The sequence below is a fragment of the Gobio gobio genome, assembly GCF_949357685.1.
Source record: "Gobio gobio genome assembly, chromosome: 14".
In the NCBI taxonomy this organism is placed as follows: domain Eukaryota; kingdom Metazoa; phylum Chordata; class Actinopteri; order Cypriniformes; family Gobionidae; genus Gobio; species Gobio gobio.
Window position 1 is genome coordinate 1,031,728 of NC_137107.1, and position 23,720 is coordinate 1,055,447.

Genomic DNA, 23,720 nt, shown 5'->3' on the forward strand with positions numbered 1-23,720 from the left:
GAAGTACAGTCTTTAAGTCAGCATGATTAAAATCCCCCACTGCTAAAGACGCTATCAGGGTGTGCAGCCAGGCTGTTGTTGATATTGTCATGTAGCTGTGTTAGGGCCAGTTTAGCATTAGCATCTGGGGGGATATATACATCAACAATATATAGCATCAACTACTCTCAGATTAGGGAAAACCTTACAACACCAAATCCAAAGTGTGCCCCAAATTATGAGTACGGCTAACGACTGATTGTGACAGATTAAAAGATTCAATAAAACATACAAACTCTTTCACCAATGGTTTTGATGGACAGCAAAGATTAATATTAAAGTCTCCTAGAATCAGCAGTTTATCACAACGAGATACAATATTCGAGAGGAACTCAGAGAACTGTTAAATTTCGGAGACCTGTAAATAAATGTGCATAATACAGGACCCCCTATGATGACTCTCATTAACTGTACCTCAAAACACACATAACACATATCCATTTGTAGTTGTTTGTTTTTAAAATGTTTTTTTTTAAACAGTAGGGACAACCCCACCCTGTGCTAAAAAAAGGCACATCCGGGGGAGAAAGTTCACCAAGAGATGAAAATTCTTCCAGTTTCAACCGTGTTTCAGTCACAAGCAAAAACTCCAAAGTGTTTGTACTGAAAAAGTCATTTAAAATTAACGATTTAATAGATAATGACCTCGCATTTATGTTGGATATGTGATCTTGACTGAACAATTAGTTTAGATTTAGTGGGTTTACTGACCGCAACTCTGCGCCAGACTTTGAAGAAGACCGACTGGATGAAATTAATGGAATGATGTTGTTAACCAAAGAAGTGAACTGTGCGTCCATACAGAAATTGCGGCAAGAACCTCGGTGGACATATCGAGGACTGCGCAGAATTTCCAAGTGAGTACAGTGATTATATATGTCCACATGAAGACGATATGATGAGTTCAGATTATGCAGATCCAGAGGTCAGTAGAAGATACCCATACTTGGACAGATATAATATCCAAGAGTCAAAACATCAGGGTTGTAACAGTTGTAACATACCAGAGCAGTGAGCAGAAAGGACAGCATCCTCTAGCACCACCATAACCAGGTCTGTGTCCGAGAACACACCGGTGATTGCAGAGTCTCCCCATGAGGCGGAGCCAATGATTGTAGTATATACCCACGACTATCAGCTTACCCTCCAGCTGAACGCATTCGATCCCAGGCAGCAGGACCGTTCAAGCGCAAGCCAGTGAGTGCAGTGTCTCTTCCAAAGCTGATGTAGAGGGGGAAGAAGTATAAGCAGCTCGTTTAGGCGGTCCCGCGATCAACAGCTGATCATCCAGCCGAGACGGCCGATCCAATGTTGCACTCACAAGCCAGTGAGTGCAGAGTGTCTTCCGTATCTCTTCCGCGGCAAAGCCGATGGTGATGTGGATGAAGTGTAGGCAGGTTGTCAGCCGATCCCTGCGCCTAACAGCTGATCATTCAACTGAGAGCAGCTGATCCCAAACCACCAAAAATCTATCTAAACACAAGCCAGCGAGTGCCAATCTTCATCAGAGGTAAACTGGAGTTTTTACAGATGAAAGGCAATCAAATAGGCTCTCCCTTGAATCTAAATAGGAAAGCTCCAAAATATAATGTAGGTGCACGTAAAACTGAACAACAGTTTGAAGTTTAAAAAGTTTAGAAGGATCAAGTCGGGAGAGACAGACACGCCAGCGTAAGCTCTAACTGGAACCGGAACTATAGCCTATGTCTATGTGAGGGGAACAGGACTGAAAAAAAGTTCTACTGTTCTCATAATGTTGGGAAAACAACATTCTGAAATAATGACCGCAATATTGCTACGGCCCTCATTATGTGAAGCACTGGTCTAAATCTTACTGTCATGCTAATGCTGGTTTACCTGGTTTCACAGCTGTCTTCAAGTATTTTTGTTGATCTGTGAGGAGAAAGAATATAGAAAATATGAAAATAGAATGATATAAATAAACAGAAGTTAAAGATAAATATTTAGTGAGATATTGCTTCATAGTAGGGGTGTGATGAGATTAAAATATGACAAGATTTCTCGTCAAGGTGAAAAGCATGACAGAGTTTCACCGCTACATTTGCATTACATCCTGTCGTACACTGTTTTTATTTCTATATAAAGCAAAACGACAATTTAATTCAGGTGGATAACGGTTGCTTCAATTCTATATAGCTCATTCATTCATTCAAACGTGATTTCAGTCTCCTGCATTTTGAAAGTGGCCTGAGGCACTTGTCTCGCCTTGTTCTTGTGTACCCAATCTCGTGTCTCTTCTTGTCTCGTGAGCTAACTGTCTCTCTTCACACCCCTAATTCAAATCAAAATCAATCAATCAAATCAAATCACTCAAAGAAGCATTATAAAAGTGTGTCAACTAGATGTTTTGAACTTTGTCCCTCTATAACAGGTACAGTATGTTTACTGTCAACTTTTGTGAAACAGGCTAACTCTGTAAGTGACAGTCATTCTGGGCTGATAATTCAGAGGTTGTGTGTTAACGTCCTGCATGTTCTAATCCAGAAGTTGTACTCTGACTGTTTGCATTGTAATTAGTGAATTGTCAGCTTTGACTTGCAGCTGTAGTTACCTTGCTCTAACTGTTCAGCCAGAAGGTTTTCATTCATCTTTCTCAGGATGTCCAGTGTGATCTCCACAGCTCCTTCTGGTCCATGACGCGCCACCATCTGATCCACTGTGTCAGTGACATCTTCCTTCTTCAGAGCAGTAGTTGAAGCATGACCATCATTCTTTAAGTGCCATTTAAACCTTTTCAGTTTTTCAATGCCTAGATCCTCCAGTGTCTTCAGAAGCTGGTGTGGAACAGACGTCATCTTCTGTCACTCACTTACTTCTGCTGAACAACAAGAAAAAGATTTGTCGTTTTACCTCACTTGTACTAGCAACACTGAAAACACCAGTTCTACAAACATAAAGATGGCGTTATACCAGGGGGGTCCAATCCTTCTGTCCAGCAAAGTTTAGCTCTAACCCAACTGAAACACACCTGAACCAGCTAATCAAGGTCTTACTAGGCAAACTAGAAACCTCTAGGCAGGTGTGTTGAGGCAAGTTGGGGCTAAAATCTGCTGGGCTGCATTTACCAAAAGCATTGCAAGCCTAAGTTTATCATAGAACAATTGCTACCAGTGGTCTCTACGATCAACTTAGGCTTATGATACTTTTAGGAAACACATTTTGTGAATCAGAGGCTGTTCTTTGAAGTCCTCATTTTAACAGAAGGCTAAAAATGCATTATTTGTCACTTTTTGGACAGATTCACCCAATCAGCCGCACGTGAAAACTCAATGTTTCTGAACAAATCTCCTATAGACTGTGTGACATAGTTAAGCTTCAAAGTTAAGAAATTCACCAAAAGATGACAACTTTGGGGCACTAGTCATTTTGTACCCTCAATATTTTAAGATTAGAGTACACTTTATAGTTACCTATGCAATGTGTAGAATATTGGATATTAACCCTCTGGAGTCTGAGCTCTTTTGGGGCCCTTTAGAAGTTTTGACATGCTCTGACATTTGTGTTTTTTTCAGTTGCTTATAAACAAATCAATGGCAAAAGTGTAATTACACTGTATTCAGCACAAACTGGGCTACCAGAATATGTGAGCAACATGTATGTACATGCTTGTATTTTTGAGAGAATAATGTTTATGCATGGATTTTGAAAAAACAAAAAATAAATGTTTTAAAATTAAGGCCTCAAAACACGCAATAGATATGTGTTCACAATACTTTTGACTCCATCTTGTATTTCCATAGAGTTTTTTCTTTAAACTGATGTGAGAATCATTGAGCCTACTGATTCACATAAAACAATACACTGATTTAAAATTTGTAAGACAGTTTCTCTTCTCAAAGCCAATATGCAAGGAGGCGTGATATCTAATGAATAATGATGAGATAGCACCTGAGATAACAAAGGACTCGCATTAATGAGCTGCATAATGAATGAGCTGCTGGTAGGCCTATGTGACAGAGCAACAGAGCAAAAGAAGTATATAGGAAATATATATTTTTTGTAGTTTATTATATTTGGAATGTAATCAACAAAGGCCTATTATATATTAAATGATCAGAAGATTTGACTACACTGCAAAAAATGCACTTCTTATTTGGTATTGTTTCTTGTTTCCAATCCAAATATTTAAAATTCTTAAATCAAGATTAATTTACTAGGTAAGTACAAATTTCTGGGCGGAAAATAAAAAAAAATCATAAAAAACTCTTCATACTGGCAGCCGCAGGTAGTCCATATATAGAACGCATGAAGAAGATATCCCTCCGGCTGCCAGTATGAAGTATGAAGAGTTTTTTATGAATGAGAGCAGCTGACGCTCGTATTACAATCTTTAGAAGGTACCGACGGTTTTCATATTCATAACTCCTGACACATATTAACAAATTACGGTCACTATATGTCTTTGAGAATAAAACAGAGGTCAAAATGGAAGCTTGAGTCTTAGCTCTTTTAAATGATGTAAAGTTTGTCAAGGTAATTACTTACATCTGACAGTAATTTTGAGCTAATTTAAACAAAGAAAGCTTCAGTGCGCCCTCGTGCACGATGTGTTTGTTTGAGCTGATGTGTGTGTGGGCGTTGCCTCAGTATTTGAATCTCAATAGAGCGTGCGCTTGGTGGGCATGGTCGCATTAACGTATAATGAGCCGCTCAGGAACGACTAACAACGCTCTGCTTTCAAACGGATTACATAAACACAGAATATTTGTTTTTGATTTGGTTTACAGTGTTTAAAACCTGACATTTCAGCATTTCTTCAGACACATTTCTCTTGTTTGTAAGACAAGAATTTACTAAGCTAGAGGTAATTTTCTGAAGACTATCTGGATGAACGTCTTTGACAGAGAGGCTGCAGATCGCACATCATGTTTGATTTCTTTATTTTGCAAAAAGCACAACAATTTGTTTTTATTGTGACTGTACTAAAAAAAAATAGAAACTTAACAGATTATAATGATGTATAACACTTGCCTGAATGATAAAAAACGACAGTTATTTGAGTCTCTTTGGCACTGATAAGAAAAAAAGCAAGCCAATCATGCCGGCGCGACGGCCTACTCGAGAGGGTTAATGAACAGACAGAATGAAAGTAGCATACCACCAGATTTAAGTAGCATATCACTATATAATGTAAACATGACAGTATTGCAGACAGTAGACAGTATGCAGATTCAACTTTAGAGGAATCATGTGGAAAGCAATTTTTTAATACTTTAATGTTCTTTAATTAATACCAGAAAAAATTGTCTGAGAAACAACACATGTTATTCTTCTTGAACATTCCCCGTCCACGCATCACATACACTCCCATGTAGCTTGTACCTCTTCCACTTCCATGTCTCTTCCCATCGCTTACAGGACCGTTAAAGTCAAATCTGGAAGTTTACTTGAGGTGCACGTTTGAATAATCCTAGTCTTGATCTCTCTGTCAATGTCTGTAAATTGTGGCTAATTATAACTAGCCTGGTCCTACCAGACTCTCGTACATTTCATTTGTTCAGAGAGTCTGGCCGTTCTCCATTGACAAGTGTTTACTTCCTTGAAGGCGGGAACTCTGTTTAAAACTATTGGATCTGCCCAGTGCCACTCTGGATCTGCCATAACCAATCGCTAACATTTGGTCTAGACACATGTCATCTCAAACTAGTGCATGACATCAACGGCATCGTTCTCAGCCACTCCCTCTGTTCACTGACTGGACCGGTTAAAATTTGAACGGAGAAAACCAAAGAATATACAGCAATCCCAGACGGAGTACTGAAGGAAAATGAAAATTGAGCGGAAATACGTAGGAGGGCGAAGCCAGGCTAAATTATCACAGCCTAGTATGATAAGCTTCAGGCGATTCCCCAGCTTTCTGAGTAGTCTCTAGGAAAATGTATGAGCAATATTTACCTTTGGAGGGAAGTATTCATTGAGCTTATTAACAGCAACACTGTAGTTTTGTGTCGGATAATGTGTCAAATATATCCTGAACTTTGTGTTCCATGTAGTGTAGGAGCATTGTCCTTTTACTTTGTGTCATTTTTGATGTCTCAGGGCTCCAGACTAACTGTTTTCACTAGGAGCACAGTGGCCCCCAACTGAAAATTTTAGGGGCACAACCAGAAAATTTAGGGGGGCGCACACCGTAAATCAACATGCTAACCAAATCTACTAATTTCCACTGTATTACAAATAGGGATGGGTATTGTTAAGGTTTTAACGGTATTACTACTCTAACCGATACTGCTTATCCAACCGGTACTTTAACGGCATTCTTATCAGTTCTTTTTATTATACTGTATTTTTATTTATTTTTTATGAAAAAAAGTCAAGTCGCCTTGAAGTTGGAAACAGCGTCTCTTGCTCGGATTATTGTGCATTTAATATCTCTTTATTATCAAACACATCCCGCAGTTTAGCAACAGTAGAGACTGCAGTTTACAACAATCACTGTTTCTGACGTTAAGTTTAGGTTTAGGGAGAAATTACAGCGCAAGGCTGAAGGGAAGGATGTCGCGCTCGACGGAACACGGCTATAGGAATAGTTTTACCTCATATCATCTTGTTATAATTATTGGAAGCTGAAATCGAAAATAAATTTATTTTAATATCACAGCACATCCCTAAAGTTTAAGCAGACTAAACTTTTGTGTAGTTCTCTTGGCCATCGTCACTCATTAAGCTGACTGATGTGTTGTGTTCACAGCTCCACGTGAGAGAGCTCGCTCGCTTTCTCTCTCTCTTCTGGATTGCGAATAGCAAAAATGCATCACGGACAAATGGTTTAATATTATCTCATATAGAAACGGCTGGGAAAGATAGAATTTGACAAATATAACGTCTATCAATTATAAATAGTATGTGTATTTTCTTAATTTCTCCAGTACTGACAGCAGGCAAATTTACTGGTCGCACATGTGCGACTGGATGTAAAATTCAGTCGCACACTCTCAAATTTTAGTCGCAAAATGCAACCATTTGGTCGCAGTCTGGAGCCCTGTGTCCATGGCCAGTAGAAAAACTGTAGCCCCTTTTCCATTTTACGCCCACAGAGCTGTGATCTTTGTGAATCCGCTTTGGATAAAAGCGTCTGCCAAATGCATAAATGTGAATGATGAATTGAGGAAACGCAGGTAATATGGTTTGCCGTATTTTCCTCGTCACCAGTATGTTTTTTATATTAATACTAAGATTTGTCTGTGAAAACATTTTATTCTTCTTGAACATTCCTCATCCACGCATCACATGCAATCCCAAATTCACTTCCTTTTTAGCCATATATCCATTGTCGAACCCTTACCAATGTTAGACTGCCCCCTAGTGTCTATAACTGTTTTTGACATCATGCAGTGCAGTAAGTAATGACATGCGTCTTGACCAGGGCCGCTGCTGGCCCAATGGGTGCACTAAGCTGAATGGTATTGTGGTGCCCCCATCCCCCCTGCATTAATTATGGAAGTTAAAAAAACACAAACTTTAGGGGTCAAAATAGAGCTTTAATAAAATACATTGTAATTACAGTAATTTACAATTGTAGCTCTACAGCAAGAAAATACAAAATAAAATTATACATATTAATTTAAAACATTTTAAAAGACTAAATATGATTAGGGCTGCAACTAGCAATTATTTTGATAATCGGTTAGTTGGCCGATTTTTTTTCTTTTATTAATTGGATAAAAAGCCTTTTTTTATTTTATTTACAACCCACTATTCCACATGCTGCCGAATTATGTCCTCAAAACAAACAGCTGAGTGCTATAAAACATGCATAGTGAATATATCTACCCTTACATAAATTACATGGTTTTACAATGAACAAAACAAATAATAATAATAATAATAATAATAATAATAATAAATAAATAAATAAATAAATTGCAGTTAGTCAATGGTAACCACAAATTAACCATGGTTTTGCTTCAAATCCATAGTTTAACTATATGGTATTTGTGTGGTTATAGAAATAGTAATCAATAGCCTACGCCAAAAAACATGGTTTTACTATAATAAAACCATGGTTCATTTTCGTAAGGGTATTTTTGTGCTATACATTATGTGCAATAAAGTTACTAAGCAAAAGGACAGTTTAAATCCCTACATTAAAATAGCAGATAAGAGGAATGTTCAGGAACACGCACACATTCGCTATGGACACAGTAACCATTACTGTCATTTCTTTATTTTGTAAATAGGCTATAAGAAACATCCCACATTTATATTCAATCACACGCTGTTATCCCTTTACAGTTGCTGCAATTTCTGCTCTCATAAAATACTTGAATTACATGTTGACTTTTAAAACTAAAATGTAGCATCCAGCAGCAGATATTTCCGCTAAATAAATGTTTTTGCACTGAAAATGGTCTCCTTCTCTACTGTGTTCTGTGTGTTTGATGTGCATGTGCGCGCCCACACTCGTTCAGTGAAGCTTGCAGACTTTCAGGACACGCTTTCATGCAAAATAGAAATAACCTGTAAAATTAACGTTTTGCACTGAGAACGCAATCGCATGTGTCAAAGCTCATGACAGGGTATGTTAAACGCTAATGCATGAGCTTGAAGCCTCGAGATATGAGGCAAAAATGCCCCTGTTTGAGTTGTATTCTTAGGGCGTTTTTACACTGGGCATGTTTGTTGTGGTCCACGTCAGAGCTCGGTTGTTCTCGCCGGTGCTATGTACAAATACACTCCAGGCTCGCTCTAGCTCGTATCCAAGATAAATTTCATTATCATCCCTTACATGTGTTTAACGGAACTAAATACATCGTCATCCGTTAAACACATGCGCAGGTTACTTTTCTTGCGCACCTGAGTCCGTGTTGCTTCACATTCATGTGAATCGTGGCAGAGTTCGCAAGTTGCGCAACCGAACTCAGATCAGCTCAGTCTCAAATTCGGTACCCCTGAGCTCCATTCACCCGGATCTGCATGACAGCTTTCACATTACCAGTGTTTCATGTGAACCGTGCCCCGTTTTGAACTAAACTGCCAGTTAAAACACCCTCACATTTACATCATGATATATAAGCAATATCTCACGAGTTCTGTTTTTCTGTCCAGAATAGCACAAGTGCAAATGCAAAGATCTTATACAACGGTTTAATAAAATAAATCATTTAATATTGTGTTGTTTTAGACAACATTGTGTTGTTTTGAGACTGTTTTTTTTTTCAGTTTTGCCAACGAAAATATAAAGACAAAGGAGAACTGTTCGTCTCTCCGACTCCGTGCAATACACAGTGGCGTTTCATTTCTGAATCCGTGTTTGGAAAGAATTGGTTGAACCAATGATTCAATCGACCATAAAGAGAACCATTTACATTTACCATTTTCATAAAGAGAACAATTTACTTCACTCCTGAATGAAGGAATCAAATTAATGAATGACTCAACTAGACACTGGCAGTTTCTTATTTAGAGTATAATTTCATATTTCCATATTAATAAAAACATTAAAGGCATAGTTTACCCAAAAATATATCTTTCTGAAGATACTTTTTGTAATGTCTATTTGATTTTAAATCATATTTTGGGAGTAATTTCTCATCCGAATTTGCACATCATTGTGTAATTGATATTGTGTAATTTGATTAGATAAAAAAAAATTATCACTTGACAGTCATAATTAAAGCATTGCATTAAGTGTATTTAGTGTACTTTTGTGTTCTAATTTGGAACAACATCAAGTATACTTAGTTCAATTTAAGTATATTCCTGTGTAGGGACTAATTACATGCTTGATTAGTGATAATAAAGTTTACTTTATTTGTATTATAATTATAATTTATTTATGTTTTAAGTACATTTACAAATAATTATGAGTGTCTTCAGAACACAAACGCAATATACTATGAATATATTATTTTATGTTGCCAATATATGATGATAATATACTTTTTATATATTTAAAGATGGTATATTTTTTAATTATATTGAAAAGGGAATATATTTTAAATATATTATACTTTTTTCACCAGGGAAAGCTTGACAAAAGACAAGCCTAAACACTGGAATGCCCAAACACAAGGTGGGGAGATGCGATGACAGAGAAAATCCTGAGTAGCGATGACAAAGTTGCTTCGTTTTGGTTGGACGGGTAAAGGAAAGTATTTATTGTGTAAATAATTCCATAAAGCTCAGTGGTAATTTACAGTACATACAACTCAGAAACAATTGTGCTGATCCACATCAGTAGATGGCAGTGCAGCATCAAACATCATGGTGGTCTCAGTACTTATTGAATACAAAGAACAGTGATACCAACAGATCAAAACACAATTATTTTAGGGGAATAATTAGTGTTTAAAACTACAAGTATAGTTACAAGGGTTCATCTGTTCTCTATTGTGGTTCCCTAAGGATGGTCCAGTGCACTGCCAACTTGCCATGTGTAATCTAACTGATTCCATAGACTGAATAAAATATGTGATGTAGGTGGACTACTGAAGTACTGCAGAAAAAAGCTGTTGTGTTGTTTTTCATTTTATGTGAAACATGATGGTCATAGCAATGTGGAAAGAATGTTTGGAATTAGTGTTTGAGTATGTTCATCTTCAAAACCAGTTTAACCAGTTTCAAAACACACACACACACACACACACTCACACTTACACAACAGTCAGGAACAGTCTTCCTAGCATTGTTCGGGAAGCAGACACACACTGTCAGTTTAAATCTAGACTAAAACACATCTCTTTACTATGGCATACACATAGTACATTATCAATTTATATTATTCAGATCAGTTAAATGATTGTTAGGCTGCATTAACTAGGTCACTTCCCATAACACCTGATGTACTCGTTACATCATCAGAAGAATGGCATCTACGCTAATGATAGTCTCTCTGTTTATCCCGAGGTTTACTGCAGTCAGCCGGATCCGGGCCGTATCCAGATCAGATGGTGGACCTGCGCCCAGAGAAGACCAACGCATGACCCTGAAGTGTCTGCAGAGACCGTGATTAGACTCCCCCAGCAACTGCCTCATCGACACGGCATCCTCAATAAACCCGTCTCCGGTGTGATGACTCCGATCTTTCGAATATTCCTATTTAATAATTGTTTAATCAACACGTCATCTTCAATAAATCCGTCTCTGCCGTGTTGCTTCCGATCTTTTAAATATTCTGATCTAATATGACTGATGAATCTAATATGAATCGATCAATCGATCTAATATGAACCCTGTCCTGTAAAGTTGCCAGAATAATAATCATACGCTGTTTGTTAATTGGCCAGAGGAGAACTGGCACCCCGACTGAGCCTGGTTTCTCCCAAGGTTTATTTTTCTCCATTAGGTCACCTGATGGGGTTTTGGTTTCCTTGCCACTGTTGCCTCTGGCTTGGTATTTTCTCTGGTGATGAAGCTGCTTTGAAACAATCTGCATTGTAAAAAGCGCTACATAAATAAAGTTGAATTGACTTGACTTTTAGGTCGTAGAATAAAATGTGAAAGTGTCTTGAGCTTGTGTTCACCACAGACCTTATTTCAGGCATTTAAACAAAAGCATTGATTTCAAAAAACACTTTGACTTCGGTACGAGAGAACCAGAAGTGCAAAATGCTAACTCGCTTCCGTGTTTTGGCCTACAAAGTGATGTCACACCTGCACCACTCTATTATCAACATACCCTGAAATACACAGGTTGCATTATTGCTTCAGTGACTGATGAATCTTTGCTCACTGTAAGTGGTGTTGTTGGTCTTCTTCTAATCTAATGTTCATTGTAACTCATAGAGTGCTGTATAGTGACGACAGACAAGAGGATACAAATGGACAAGCTTGATGAAGATATAGTCAAAGATTTGAAAGGTAAACTGAGAAGTCACAAAATTGTAATGCATATCTATGCAAATTATATATTAAATATTATATTCAAACATGGATGCACAACTGTTAATCATTGATTAATGTTATATAAATTATTTTTTCCCTTTCACAGATCCTGTGATAAAGAAGTCTTCAAACATTACAGTGTCTGAATCGCAAGCCCTCAGTTGCAGAAAATGCAAGTCGTACTCAGAAGTGACCGTCCGCTTGAAGATGATGTGGCATTTAAACTCTTCTGTTTCTCTGTTTGGTTCAGCCTTTTGCAGGCTTGTTTGTTCATTTAAAAAAAGTTCCAGGTGAAAAAGACACTATTAAATGTATTAAAAATTTACTTGAGTATGTTTTTGGTACAATTCAAATATAATATAAACATACTACTTGAATTTCAATTGCATTTCTAACACATTTAAAATTTAAATGTAGATTTAAATTGTCTTTTTCACCTGGGCTTTGTTTTCCAGTAACTGTTATTCAATGATGTCATATTCATAGCGTGCTTTTCAGTAATATAGGTATAACTCAAATGTTCTACAAGTGGATGAAAATAGCTCTGCCATAACATTTCACTGATCTTTCATTTATTATAATGTATTTGTCAAGAGATTATGTATGCTGCTGTACTTTTTTAATGTACTCAAGGAAATTATTTTGTAATGTATATGATGATATAGTATATTCAAGTTTTCTAGATTTCAAAGTGTGTACGTGTCTTAACATTTATATTTTACTAATTTTGCACTTTTTATACCATTTTGAATACTGAAAAAAACAGCTTTATAATATACTAGTAGTGTAATACTAATGCATTTCCAATGTACTGAAATGGTATTAAAATGTTCTTGAAGTGCATTAAAATGAATTTTAAAAAATATTTTTTAAAGAAATTTTAAAGGGGTGGTAAACCACGATTTCACTATTCTAACTTAAGCTAGCGTGTAATGTTGCTGCTTTAGCATAAACAACATCTGCAAAGTTACAACGTTCAAAGTTTAAAGCAAAGGGAGATATTTGCTTTTAAAGAAATCAATTTCTAAGAACTACAGCAAACGGCCAGTAGGCGACTACAGACATTCCTCCAGGGTTGGTGACATCACCAGGCTCAATATTTAAATAAACCCCTCCTCCGAGAATATTAAATAAGGGGGGGTGAGGCCATTTTGTATCGCGGCGCTGTTGTGGTATAGTTAGGCTGGAGTGTTGTTGCCGCGATGCCGAGGAAACGCTGTTATATTCATCCGGATTGCAGGTCTGGGGTACTTGCTTTGTTCAGCCTTCATAGGGATTGCAGAGCGTTTAACATACAACATGTTATATGCACGTGTGTATGAGACAGAAGGGAACAGGCACGTTCGGGGCTCCCTCCCGCAGCACATTTCACGGAGGAAAACTTTCACAATGTTCGCGAGTTCAACACCAGATTTGCACAACGTCAGCTGCATAAGACAAACACTGCCAGTGTGTGAATGCACGACGCGCGCGGGGCTCCCTCCCGCAGCAGTTTTTCACGGAGGAAAACTTTCACAATGTTCGCGAGATCAACACCGGCTTTGCACAACGTCAGCTGCATAAGACAAACACGGCCAGTGTGTGAATGCACGACGCGCGCGGGGCTCCCTCCCGCAGCACATTTCACGGAGGAAAACTTTCACAATGTTCGCGAGTTCAATGCAGGATATGCACAACGGCTTGACCTGAAAGCTGGATTTACAAACAGAAGCTGTTTACGGGCCACAACCTGTAAGTCTGATTTATTTTTCATCGACGTGTTTTCCTGTAATAGGTTGTAGCAAGGAAGTAAACAGATGACAACACTGTTCTGTAAACCAGTCTGTTAAATGCTTATTCATACTTAACGTTATCCGACGAACACCTATCGTTACAAACACTAACGTTAAAATCTCAACAGCGAACTTGGCATTAGTGTAAATGATTCTTTGATTAGAGCTTTTATGTATTATTTATCTACAGGCATGCTAAACATGGTTCTGTGTGTGATTTGGCTACTATAGTAAAGCCAGTGTTTAGTGTTTTGGGTTAATAGTTCTTGCGACAGATATTTGGCTATAATCGTTCTAAAAATACAAAAGTAACAGTGCCATTCAGTAGCGATCACTATAGATCCGCAGTCTTTACTCATTAGGACTGAACAGGTTCTGCTCGATCATCTTCACTAAAATGTTCTGGGTCTGATTCGGGCTCAGATTGGTGTGGTTTTATTGACGCCATCGTTTCTTATACTGACAAAAGCACAGTCTACCGGTAAGGTAAGGGGCGTGACGTTTCCGACAAACGTACACTGCGGTTAGCGAATCACAACACACTGGGCCAGCTAACCAATCTCAGCCCATTGCGTATTTTTGAGGGACTGGCTTCATACAACCCGGAAAGCATCAGACCGTTTTACAAGGAGGGACAGAGCAGTGTAGAATAAATGTCAAATATATGAAAAATAATGATTTTTTTAAAAAAACGAAGCATTAACACATGTTACAGTGCACCCCACAAACACAATCAAGCCTTCAAAACAATGTGTTTTACCACCCCTTTAAAGAAATGCCTTTAAATTTCACTAAATTTACTTAAAGTTGTTCCATTTTAGCACAATTGAATATATTAAAATACATTGCAAATAGCTTAAAATTGATCTTAAGCATATCTTAAAATGCACTTAATATACTTAAAGTTGTTTCAAAATAATACATTTAATATGCATTTAGTATAGTATAATTTCAATATATTAAATATGTCCAAAAATATATTTCTTTTTTTCACCTGGGTAATTACTCAAGTGTTACCTAGTCACTCTTCAAGGACTGCTGGACCATTATTTTAAAGTGAAAAAGATGTCCAGATCACTAGTAGTTCCTGCAGAGTGACTATAACACTTGAGTAATTAGTGATGCATTTTATGACTTTATTCTTTATTAGTTAATAGTAGTAGCCGAATTGTTCATGTAATACTTCTCATTATTCCTGCATTACTTCCTGCATAGTTACTAATGACGGACCATTATAGTAAACTTGTTAACTAGATCCCTTGAGTATTTGCTCACACTTGGCAAAGTAAGCTAATTCTGATTCTTAGTTTACTCAGTTCAGTGTTCTAAGTCATCTTTACGTGGTTGTGTTGCTCTCTGTGATCTCCTGTGTAATGTACTGAAATGCTATTAAAATTAAATTTAAATTGCACTAAATTTACTTTTTTTTAAATAAATTTCCATTGTCAATTTGATTAAATGTGACAAAAAAACAAAACACCAACAGCAATTTCACACCACGTGAACACAATATTAGAATGTGCAGTCTTCTGTGATTCACTTTCAAAGACACGCTTGATCATCTGTCAGATCATGACATGAAGAGGTTAAATAAAATCAACAAAATGACTTCAACACAGCATTTAAGTCTCAGAAGCACAAAGTGACCAATGACACAACATAAGACAACACACACACACACACACACACACACACACACACACACACACACACACACACACACACACACACACACACACACACACACACACACACACACAGGAAAACAACTAAATAAAGGTGAAACACTGACCTCGAATCATATTTGTAGAGGTTTCTTCTGAACTGTTGTGTTGAAAGTCTCTGAATTTTCTTTCACTCCTACAGAACAAGGAAAAGTTTTCAGGTAGAGGCTTGAGCATGAGAAGAATGACAGTCAGCACACATACTCACTTTGATCTGATTGGTTATCCTCAGGAAACAGGGCTGAACATTTGAAGAAGTAGTTTTACAAGTTTAAGAAAATGTGCTTTGGACAAAAGTCTATTAGGTGTATGTCAGTGTATGTTTTCTTATTAAGATTTTCAATCGGAAATAAGCAGAGGAAAACTGATGTTTATTTGTATTGTAAATAAAGTTAAATAATAGCTGGGATGGGCAGTATTTCAGATACTTGTATTTAACTCTTTCCCCGCCATTGATGGACATTTCTGTCATTTGTGAGAATATGCTTCCTTGTCATTGACCGAACTGGACAATCCAGAGACTTATGTGAGGATCCGGTTTGTGGACTTCAGCTCAGCCTTCAACACCACTGAAGACCAAAACACAAGACACAAGAAAAGTGTCTTTCCTCAGGCCATCTACACTGTAAAACAAAATCAGGTCTCCAATTGAAAATTTTCTAGTGAGCGATCACATCTAAAATTTTTAGTTGGCCAAATTGAATTTCTTGAATTTTAATTGAATTAAATTGCATCAATTCACAGAAATTCAATTTGGCCAACTGAAAAATTTAGATGTGATCGCTCACTAGAAAATTTTCAATTGGAGACCTGAATTTTTTTTACAGTGTACCTCATAAACAATGTGCAATACACAACACTATTTATACTTATATTTAGCTAGCACACCATAACACTTATTTACATTCCGAATGTTTGTTGAGTATATCATATCATATTATCATATTAGAATGATTTCTGAAGGATCATGTGACACTGAAGACTGGAGTAATGATGCTGAAAATTCAGCTTTGATCACAGAAATAAATTTACATTTGAAAATATATTCAAAAAGACAAAAAGTTATTTTAAATTGTAAAAAAATTTTGCTGTATTTTTGATCAAATAAATGCAGCCTTGGTTAGCAGAAGAGACTTCTTTCAAAACCATTAGAAAATCTTAATGATTCAAAACTTTGTACTGGTAATCCGGATGTAAACAAGGGAATTGTTCTGTTCTTGTATATTTCCCATGTTTGAGCCTATAATGTTTACATAGCTGTGCTCTCTCTTCACAGTTATGAGGGCAATACTTACATTTCCAAAGCATCTCTTCTTGACCTGCAACACAAAACAAGATAGTCTGTTGTTAAGAGGGCTATGAAAGAAAAAACAGCAGTACATCCATCCGTTTTTGTATTCAACCCGTTTATTAACTTTAACTTACTCTTTCAATCAATGGACATGTCGGAATAAAACGCAAATGATCGCACTCACCATATATTCGCGCCACCACACTCGTCAGCCGGAAGCGTGACCGCGGTATTCGGTGCTGACCAGATGTTCAAACAAAGTTTACACTCCCAACAACAGCTCCTCGAGTGAAAAAGAAACAATAGAAGGGAAAAGACGACAAACGTCCGTCGAACTCGCCGGTCAGAGGTTCTAGCGCTGTGATGTTCGCCGCACGCAAAGTGAGAAAACGTCTCCGGTTACGTATGTAACCTAGGTTCCCTGAGAACAGGGAACGAGACGCTGCGTCAGCTTGACGCTACGGGGAACGCCTCCAGCGTGACAGGTGTCTGAACTACTATCGAATCACGGCAATCCTATTGATCGGCGACAGCCTATGATGTCATCAAGGTGCGACCAGGAAGTATAAAAGGGCGCCTTGCCAACATGATACCGCCCTTCGTCTGAAGGGACTGTTTGGCAGGCAAACCCTGAGGCATGGCAAAGCGACGCAGCGTCTCGTTCCCTGTTCTCAGGGAACCTAGGTTACATACGTAACCGGAGACGTTCCCTTTCGAAAGGGAACTCGCGCTGCGTCAGCTTGACGCTACGGGGAACGAAATACCAACGCCGCCATGCCGAGGGGAGTGCATGCCCACTGGCAGTGACAACTGTCAGAACAAGCAAATTCAACTGAAATGCCTGAACCACCCCCCCTCTGGTCACAGAGGCTGTCAGTGACAGCATTCCCTTCGGTCATAGCCCAAGCTATAAGCCTGAGTAGGAAGCTTCGAACACTTAGAGAAGTTCTACCCAGGCCGCTCAAAGGCCTGGATCCAACCCATTCGAAAGAAGGCTCCTTTAAGGGCATGTGGCTAAGGGGCCCTAGGGCGCCCCAGCCAGCCACTACCGCCACCAAGGAGGCCTAGCTTGGTGCCCCTTTTTCTAACGGGCGCTTCAGCTGGGCCATCCCTGTCTGTTCGATAACAGAGCCTCTGGGTACTCGCCTCTTGGAGAGGCATCCAGTCCAAAGGACTGCAGAATGGCAATGTCCTCCTCAGACCGGATCTCAGAGACGGGAATCCTGAAGTGCAGTACTCAGCATATCGATTTCTACCCTTGCCAGCGAGGGGAGTTAATCTGCTCGATCCTAGGATCTACTGAGCTATTATCAGATAGAAACACTCAGGAGGCCAGACTGGCCTAAAAAATGATCTAATTGGGAGGCCACCCTAGGGGCCTACGACCACCCGATCAGGCCCAGGCAGCTTCGGCTCATATACGACCCTCCGAAAGGAGGGGAGCTTAAAGGGGGCTGCCCGGTAGGTAAGCCAGGTTGCAGGCTGAAATCCACTCTTTGGGGACCAAGTAGCAGAAGTGACACCAGTCGCGCCAGGGTAAGACCTTACCAGATGCTGCCGGCTAGGGGCCAGATAACTGATAGCAAGTCACCACTGGGTGTCAGCGTTACGCCAGTTAGCAGTCCTCGCACTGAGAACCAAAGACCCGTTAGGGAGGCCTAGTGAGGCCCATTGTATAATAGGAATATATGCCAGAGAAGCCTGAGAAATCAGGCTCAGGAACTCGCTTAGAGGGAGGCCTAGTGAGGCCTACTACCTGATCGCAGTTGAAGCCGACTGTCAAGGTAGCTGAAAAACGGAAACTCGTTTTCTCAGGGAGGCCTAATGGAGGCCTATTACCTGATAGTCAAGCTACAACAGTTAACTGAGCATCCTGACTCGGGAAGTAACCCTCAGGGAGGCCTTGTGAGGCCTACTACCTGATAGCAAGCTTTGCTAATTGCCTGAGCGTCTGACTCAGGAACTCATCCTCAGGGAGGCCCTGTGAGGCCTACTACCTGATAGCAAGCCCTTAGGGCCTGTTTAGCGAGCCTTAGGGGAGGCTTAGTGCTTAGGCCTACCGTCTGGTAGCAAACTAAGCCAGCTGCCCGAGCACCTCTGACTCGGGAACTCACCCTTGGGGAGGCCTGTTGAGGCCTACCACCCGATAACAGGCTTTTTAGGGAGGCCTGTAGAGGCCTACTACCTGACAGCAAGCATTGCTAGTTACCCGAGCATCCTAACTCAGGAACTCGCCCTCAAAGGAGGCCTAGTGAGGCCTACTACCTGATAGCGGGCCCGCAGGGAGGCCCAGCCTGCTACCTGCAGGCGACTCGTGCTAACTGTTTCTCATTTTGATGGTCCAGGAGCCCAGAAACATGCCCTCAGGGAGGCCTGGTGAGGCCTACTACCTTATGCTAAGAGTTGGATAGGCCTAGTAAGGCCTACAACTTGATAACGGGCCCTCAGCGAGGCCCAGCCTTACAATCAGTCTACAGGGAGGCCTAGTGCGGCCTACTACCCAGCAGCAGCCTAGCAATTTGTGTGCTAGCTGGCACGGCGACTGGCAAACAGGAGCCCTCCTTCAGGGAGGCCCGGCGGGGCCTGCTACCTTACGACCAGTCTTCAGGGAGGCCTAGTGTGGCCTACTACCTAGCAGCAGCCTAGCAGTTTGTGTGCTAGCTGGCACGGCGACTTGCAAACAGGAGCCCTCCTTCAGGGAGGCCCGGCGGGGCCTGCTACCTTACGACCAGTCTTCAGGGAGGCCTAGTGCGGCCTACTACCCAGCAGCAGCCTAGCAGTTTGTGTGCTAGCTGTTACGGCGACTGGCAAACAGGAGTCCTCCTTCAGGGAGGCCTGGCGAGGCCTACTATCTTGCGACCAGTCTTCAGGGAGGCCTAGTATGGCCTACCACCGAGCAGCAGCCTAGCAGATCCTATGCTAGCTGACACGGCGACTGGCAAACAGGAGCGCTCCTTCAGGGAGGCCTGGGGAGGCCTACTACCTGCCAACGGTTCATCACAACCCACCAAGTGACTGAGCCCAAGCCTGCGCCCTCAAGGGAGGTCTGGTGAGGCCTGCTACCTCATGCCGAGTCTTCAGGGAGGCCTGGTGCGGCCTACCACCCATCAACAGCTTAGCAGCCCATGCTAGCTGCCACAGCGACTGGCGAATGGGAGCCTGCCTTCAGGGAGGCCCGATGGGGCCTACCATCTCACAGCAGGCCTGCAGGGACGGCTTCCTGGTGGCAGGAGTGAAAAACTGGCTGTTATAACCTTGGGCTGACAGTAGCTTCTCTACTGGCTGACAAATATTAACATCCAACTGCTAACTAGGGTTATTAGTTGGGAAATTCTGCTACTTGAAGCCGACATCGTTGGGGAGCAATATATACCGCAATACACATGGGGCCGAACTTTGCAGAGGCCTACCAAGGCTGACTACCTATTTTCCAGGTTGCAGCTAATAAATTGACAACCTCCCCAACCGTCGGGACTCACTCGCAAGGAGGCCTGTCTCTGAGGCCTACTACCTGAACTGGAGTCTACTGCCAAGACTGCCCCAGCTGGCTACTCACAGCCAGCTGGTCCTACAATCCATCCCAGCCTAGCTGGGTGACCCATCCTGGAGGCCTCCAATTCCTTCTGGAGCCAACTGTATAATGGTGCAGTCTTATCGGCAGCGCCTACAAGCACTGGAACCTAATCACATTGTCCATAGCAGGGTACTCGGCAAACCAAACGCTCTGTACCCCCTAAGCGGGGGGAGTACCACATACGCCACCCACCTCATGGAGGTCCTGGCTTTAATAGCGGCCTACCATACTGTGCAAGGGCGTCAGCCATGGCAATGCTCTGGCTACAAGGGAGCTCACGACCAAACCAACATAAACAAAGGGTTGCAAAGTGCTGCTTGACCCGAGCCATGGGTGAGGCAGAATGATACAGAGCTAGGAGTGGAGGTACTCAAATCTACCCTGCCTTGTCAGGGGAGTACTATCAACTGGCCAGGGCATATACAGGAAGGGCCAGCGCCTGCCAAAAAACTGGCGGCCTCTAGAAACTAGCTCTGGAAAGCCGGGCTGAGCTATGCATACGGAATTTTCGTATCTGCATGAAAAACGCCTCAACCCTGCCCAACGACTACTGGCTAAGTCGCTATCAATTCTGCACAGCACCAACCTGCATTACTAGAAAAAGCCCCAGAATGCAGGTAAGGGGGCGGGCCTGGGCCGGACTACTCTACACAAGAGGAGGCTACATTAGGGACAATAATAAAGCTAGATTCAAAAGAGGAACAGCTACCCGGAGTGCAGACGCTTCTTGGCGTGCATCTCCGTAATCCCTAGAAAGCCTAGGCCAATCTAGATCTGTACCCGAGGTCCATAAAAGGGCCGCTACTATTGCACCATGCAAAAGGGGCACTCGGGTAGAAGTGCCAGTCGTTAAATAGATCTGGCTCTAGATCTAACTGTAGTTCTAGCATGGTCTGATCCTGTATTCTCTAGAAATTTACACTGAGAGAAGATACAGACCGCCTTACCCTGAGGCGGCTACCAGTTAGCAGCTTAATACTAGGAGGAAAAAATGCCTAGCCTTCTCTTGACACAAAACCCCCCCTTTTTTTCATATATAACCGCTACACACCCGCAGGAAATGAGTGGCATTCCCAGCGCTAATTCTAGCGCATCTTAGCTTTTTAGGACTGGGAATAAAAAGGGCTGTACAGCTCTCACAGCGTGTACCATATATAGTGTTTGCTGGCTTCCACTAGCAATACTAGCTCACTTATACCAAGCTTAAGCAACTGGTAAATAATATTTTATCGTTCTAGCCAACCTAACAGGGGAACTACAGGCCCTAGGAAATATCCAACGATCCACAGCGACCCCCGAAGCCCTCTACAGGGAGCATAAGTCAGAAAATATATAATATTTTTCCCTCTTATAGGGGACTTACCCGCTCGCCTGCGGCGCGCCATGATATCCACCCACAAGCTTAATTCACCACATGAATGCTTAGGTGTACCACTACCACGGGCCTGAGGGGGCGCACTCACAAACCAGCCAGGTGGGTCCTAGCACATCATCGTGGACCCACCTTGGCCAGATGTAAGAAGCGCCTGGGGAGAGAGGAAGAAGAGGAGTGAGGGTCAGTGTAATTTCTCATCTCACCCTCAGGGAGGAGATCCATCATAAATGCTGACTGCGTTTTGTGATACACAGCTCCTACTTCTCCCGGGAGTCCGCCTCTCTGTGCCCCTCTGTGTCCGCTCCCTCAGGCCCAGACTCCGCCTGTTGCGCAACTACCGCATCAGGAAAAACCTTCCCTGATCGAGATCCCTCAGCAAACCGGCGTGGTGCACATGAAACACCGCCATGGTGTAAGAATTAGCACCGGGCTGACCCGCTGCTGTGTATGCCCTGCCATTAAAATGACACATCGTTTAGGTGGCAGGGTTGGAGCGCTCAGCTTCCCAGAGATAAACATCCCATTAATCGGAGGCAACAACACATACCCATATTCTACCATCCTCCCAACATCAGCGGCATACTGCTGATGTCATTCCGCTGATATCAGTGAACATGAACCGAACATAGGTTATTCCATGCCCTCTCGATCTAATTAGGAAGATCAGGAAGGAATGAAAGCCCAACTGAGCCGATGATTATGGCTGGGGAGAGATCGATCGTTTATTCCAACATGAGCGATCTCTCCTCTAACGCGACAACACAGCGGCCGCAGCCTGCCTGCAGCGCGTTTCATAACATTCAACGGCTCAGCATACACAGTCGGGATGGCTGAGAAGATTAATCCTCCTTCTCACAGCCATCCCTAGAGCACTTGCAAACAAGTCTCGTCAGCCGCCAGATTGTCAAAGGGAAGAATGCCTTCCCGTGACGATTCAGCGAGCTCTATCCGGGAAACCATGACGTGCGTCCGCGCTCAGCCTCGGCATGAGCGGGGACCGCATCATCAGTCTCGGATGCCAAACCCTCTTCCCTCAGGAAGAGAATCAGACGAGAGCAGAGCGATCTCAGATTGACAAACGCTCACATTAAACAAACAAACAGACAACTCGATAAGAGCTGACTGTGCATGCTCTTGATCCCAAGCAGAAACACACAGCTTGTGTGTATACAATAATGAATTTGGATTACCTTAACTCGAAGCAATTCAGACAAAACAGTCCCTGAAGACGAAGAAGCGGTGTCATGTTGGCAAGGCGCCCTTTTATACTTCATGGTCGCACCTTGATGACATCATAGGCTGTCGCCGGTCAATAGGATTGCCGTGATTCGATAGTAGTTCAGACACCTGTCACGCTGGAGGCGTTCCCCGTAGTGTCAAGCTTTCCCTTTCGAAAGGGAACTAACGTTAGCTTGCTCACCGGAGAACAATGTCCCGTCGTTTAAATAAACATATTTTTTCACTGCTCACAGTCTCCCTGGGAGCAAAGAAACAACAAAAGGTAAACGCTGGGGAAAATATTGCTAAAACAAATGTTCCAACTACTCATCAACAGCTCCTTGAATTCACACACACCACGATAAAATGGCATCATTACCTGACTCGAAGCAGCGTGTGGGAGGTGTGGTCAGGAGAAAAATGTCATAATTCGACATTTAAATTTAATTTATTCACACATTCAAATAATGTCCACAAATTAGTAGAATCTACCAATATTTTATAAGTAATGCAATCGAACTTAAATATTTTAAGTATATAGTAATTAAATGTTTAATTAAACATAAAATCCAGGCTAACAGTAAAATAAAAGACAATAAAGAGATTTGATTTGACTATGAAAGTCTTTATTTAACCCATCCCTTTAAATAGAAATTATTTTATGAGTAATTAATGCATAAAAACATCCATACATACTTTACATTTTGAAACAAAAAGTACCAGCATCCTCTAAACTTGTGTGGAAAGTACTCCTCCTTTTCCAGGTACAATCCCAGTGTTTGTTGTTTTGTCCCTAAAAGGAGCTGTTTCTTAAAATGTCCCCCTTTTACAACACATTCAAAAAACACCCCACTAATACAAAAAGCCAACCAACATATAT

The 23,720-nt window shown here is 41.3% G+C and overlaps 1 protein-coding gene across 1 annotated transcript in view; it reads right to left on the reverse strand.

The window, feature by feature from the left end:
• LOC307137873 (NACHT, LRR and PYD domains-containing protein 3-like) overlaps nt 1-15,598 on the reverse strand; it is a 54,328-nt gene extending 38,730 nt beyond the window's left edge. The window contains exons 1-3 of the mRNA XM_079835878.1: nt 15,451-15,598; nt 2,612-2,875; nt 1,897-1,932 (exon numbers count right to left, since the gene is read on the reverse strand). Of these exons, the coding sequence (XP_079692004.1) occupies nt 1,897-1,932; nt 2,612-2,855 (280 nt within the window). The 5' untranslated portion in view covers nt 2,856-2,875; nt 15,451-15,598. The remainder of the gene's footprint in view (nt 1-1,896; nt 1,933-2,611; nt 2,876-15,450) is intronic.
• Between the last annotated feature and the right edge of the window lie 8,122 nt (nt 15,599-23,720).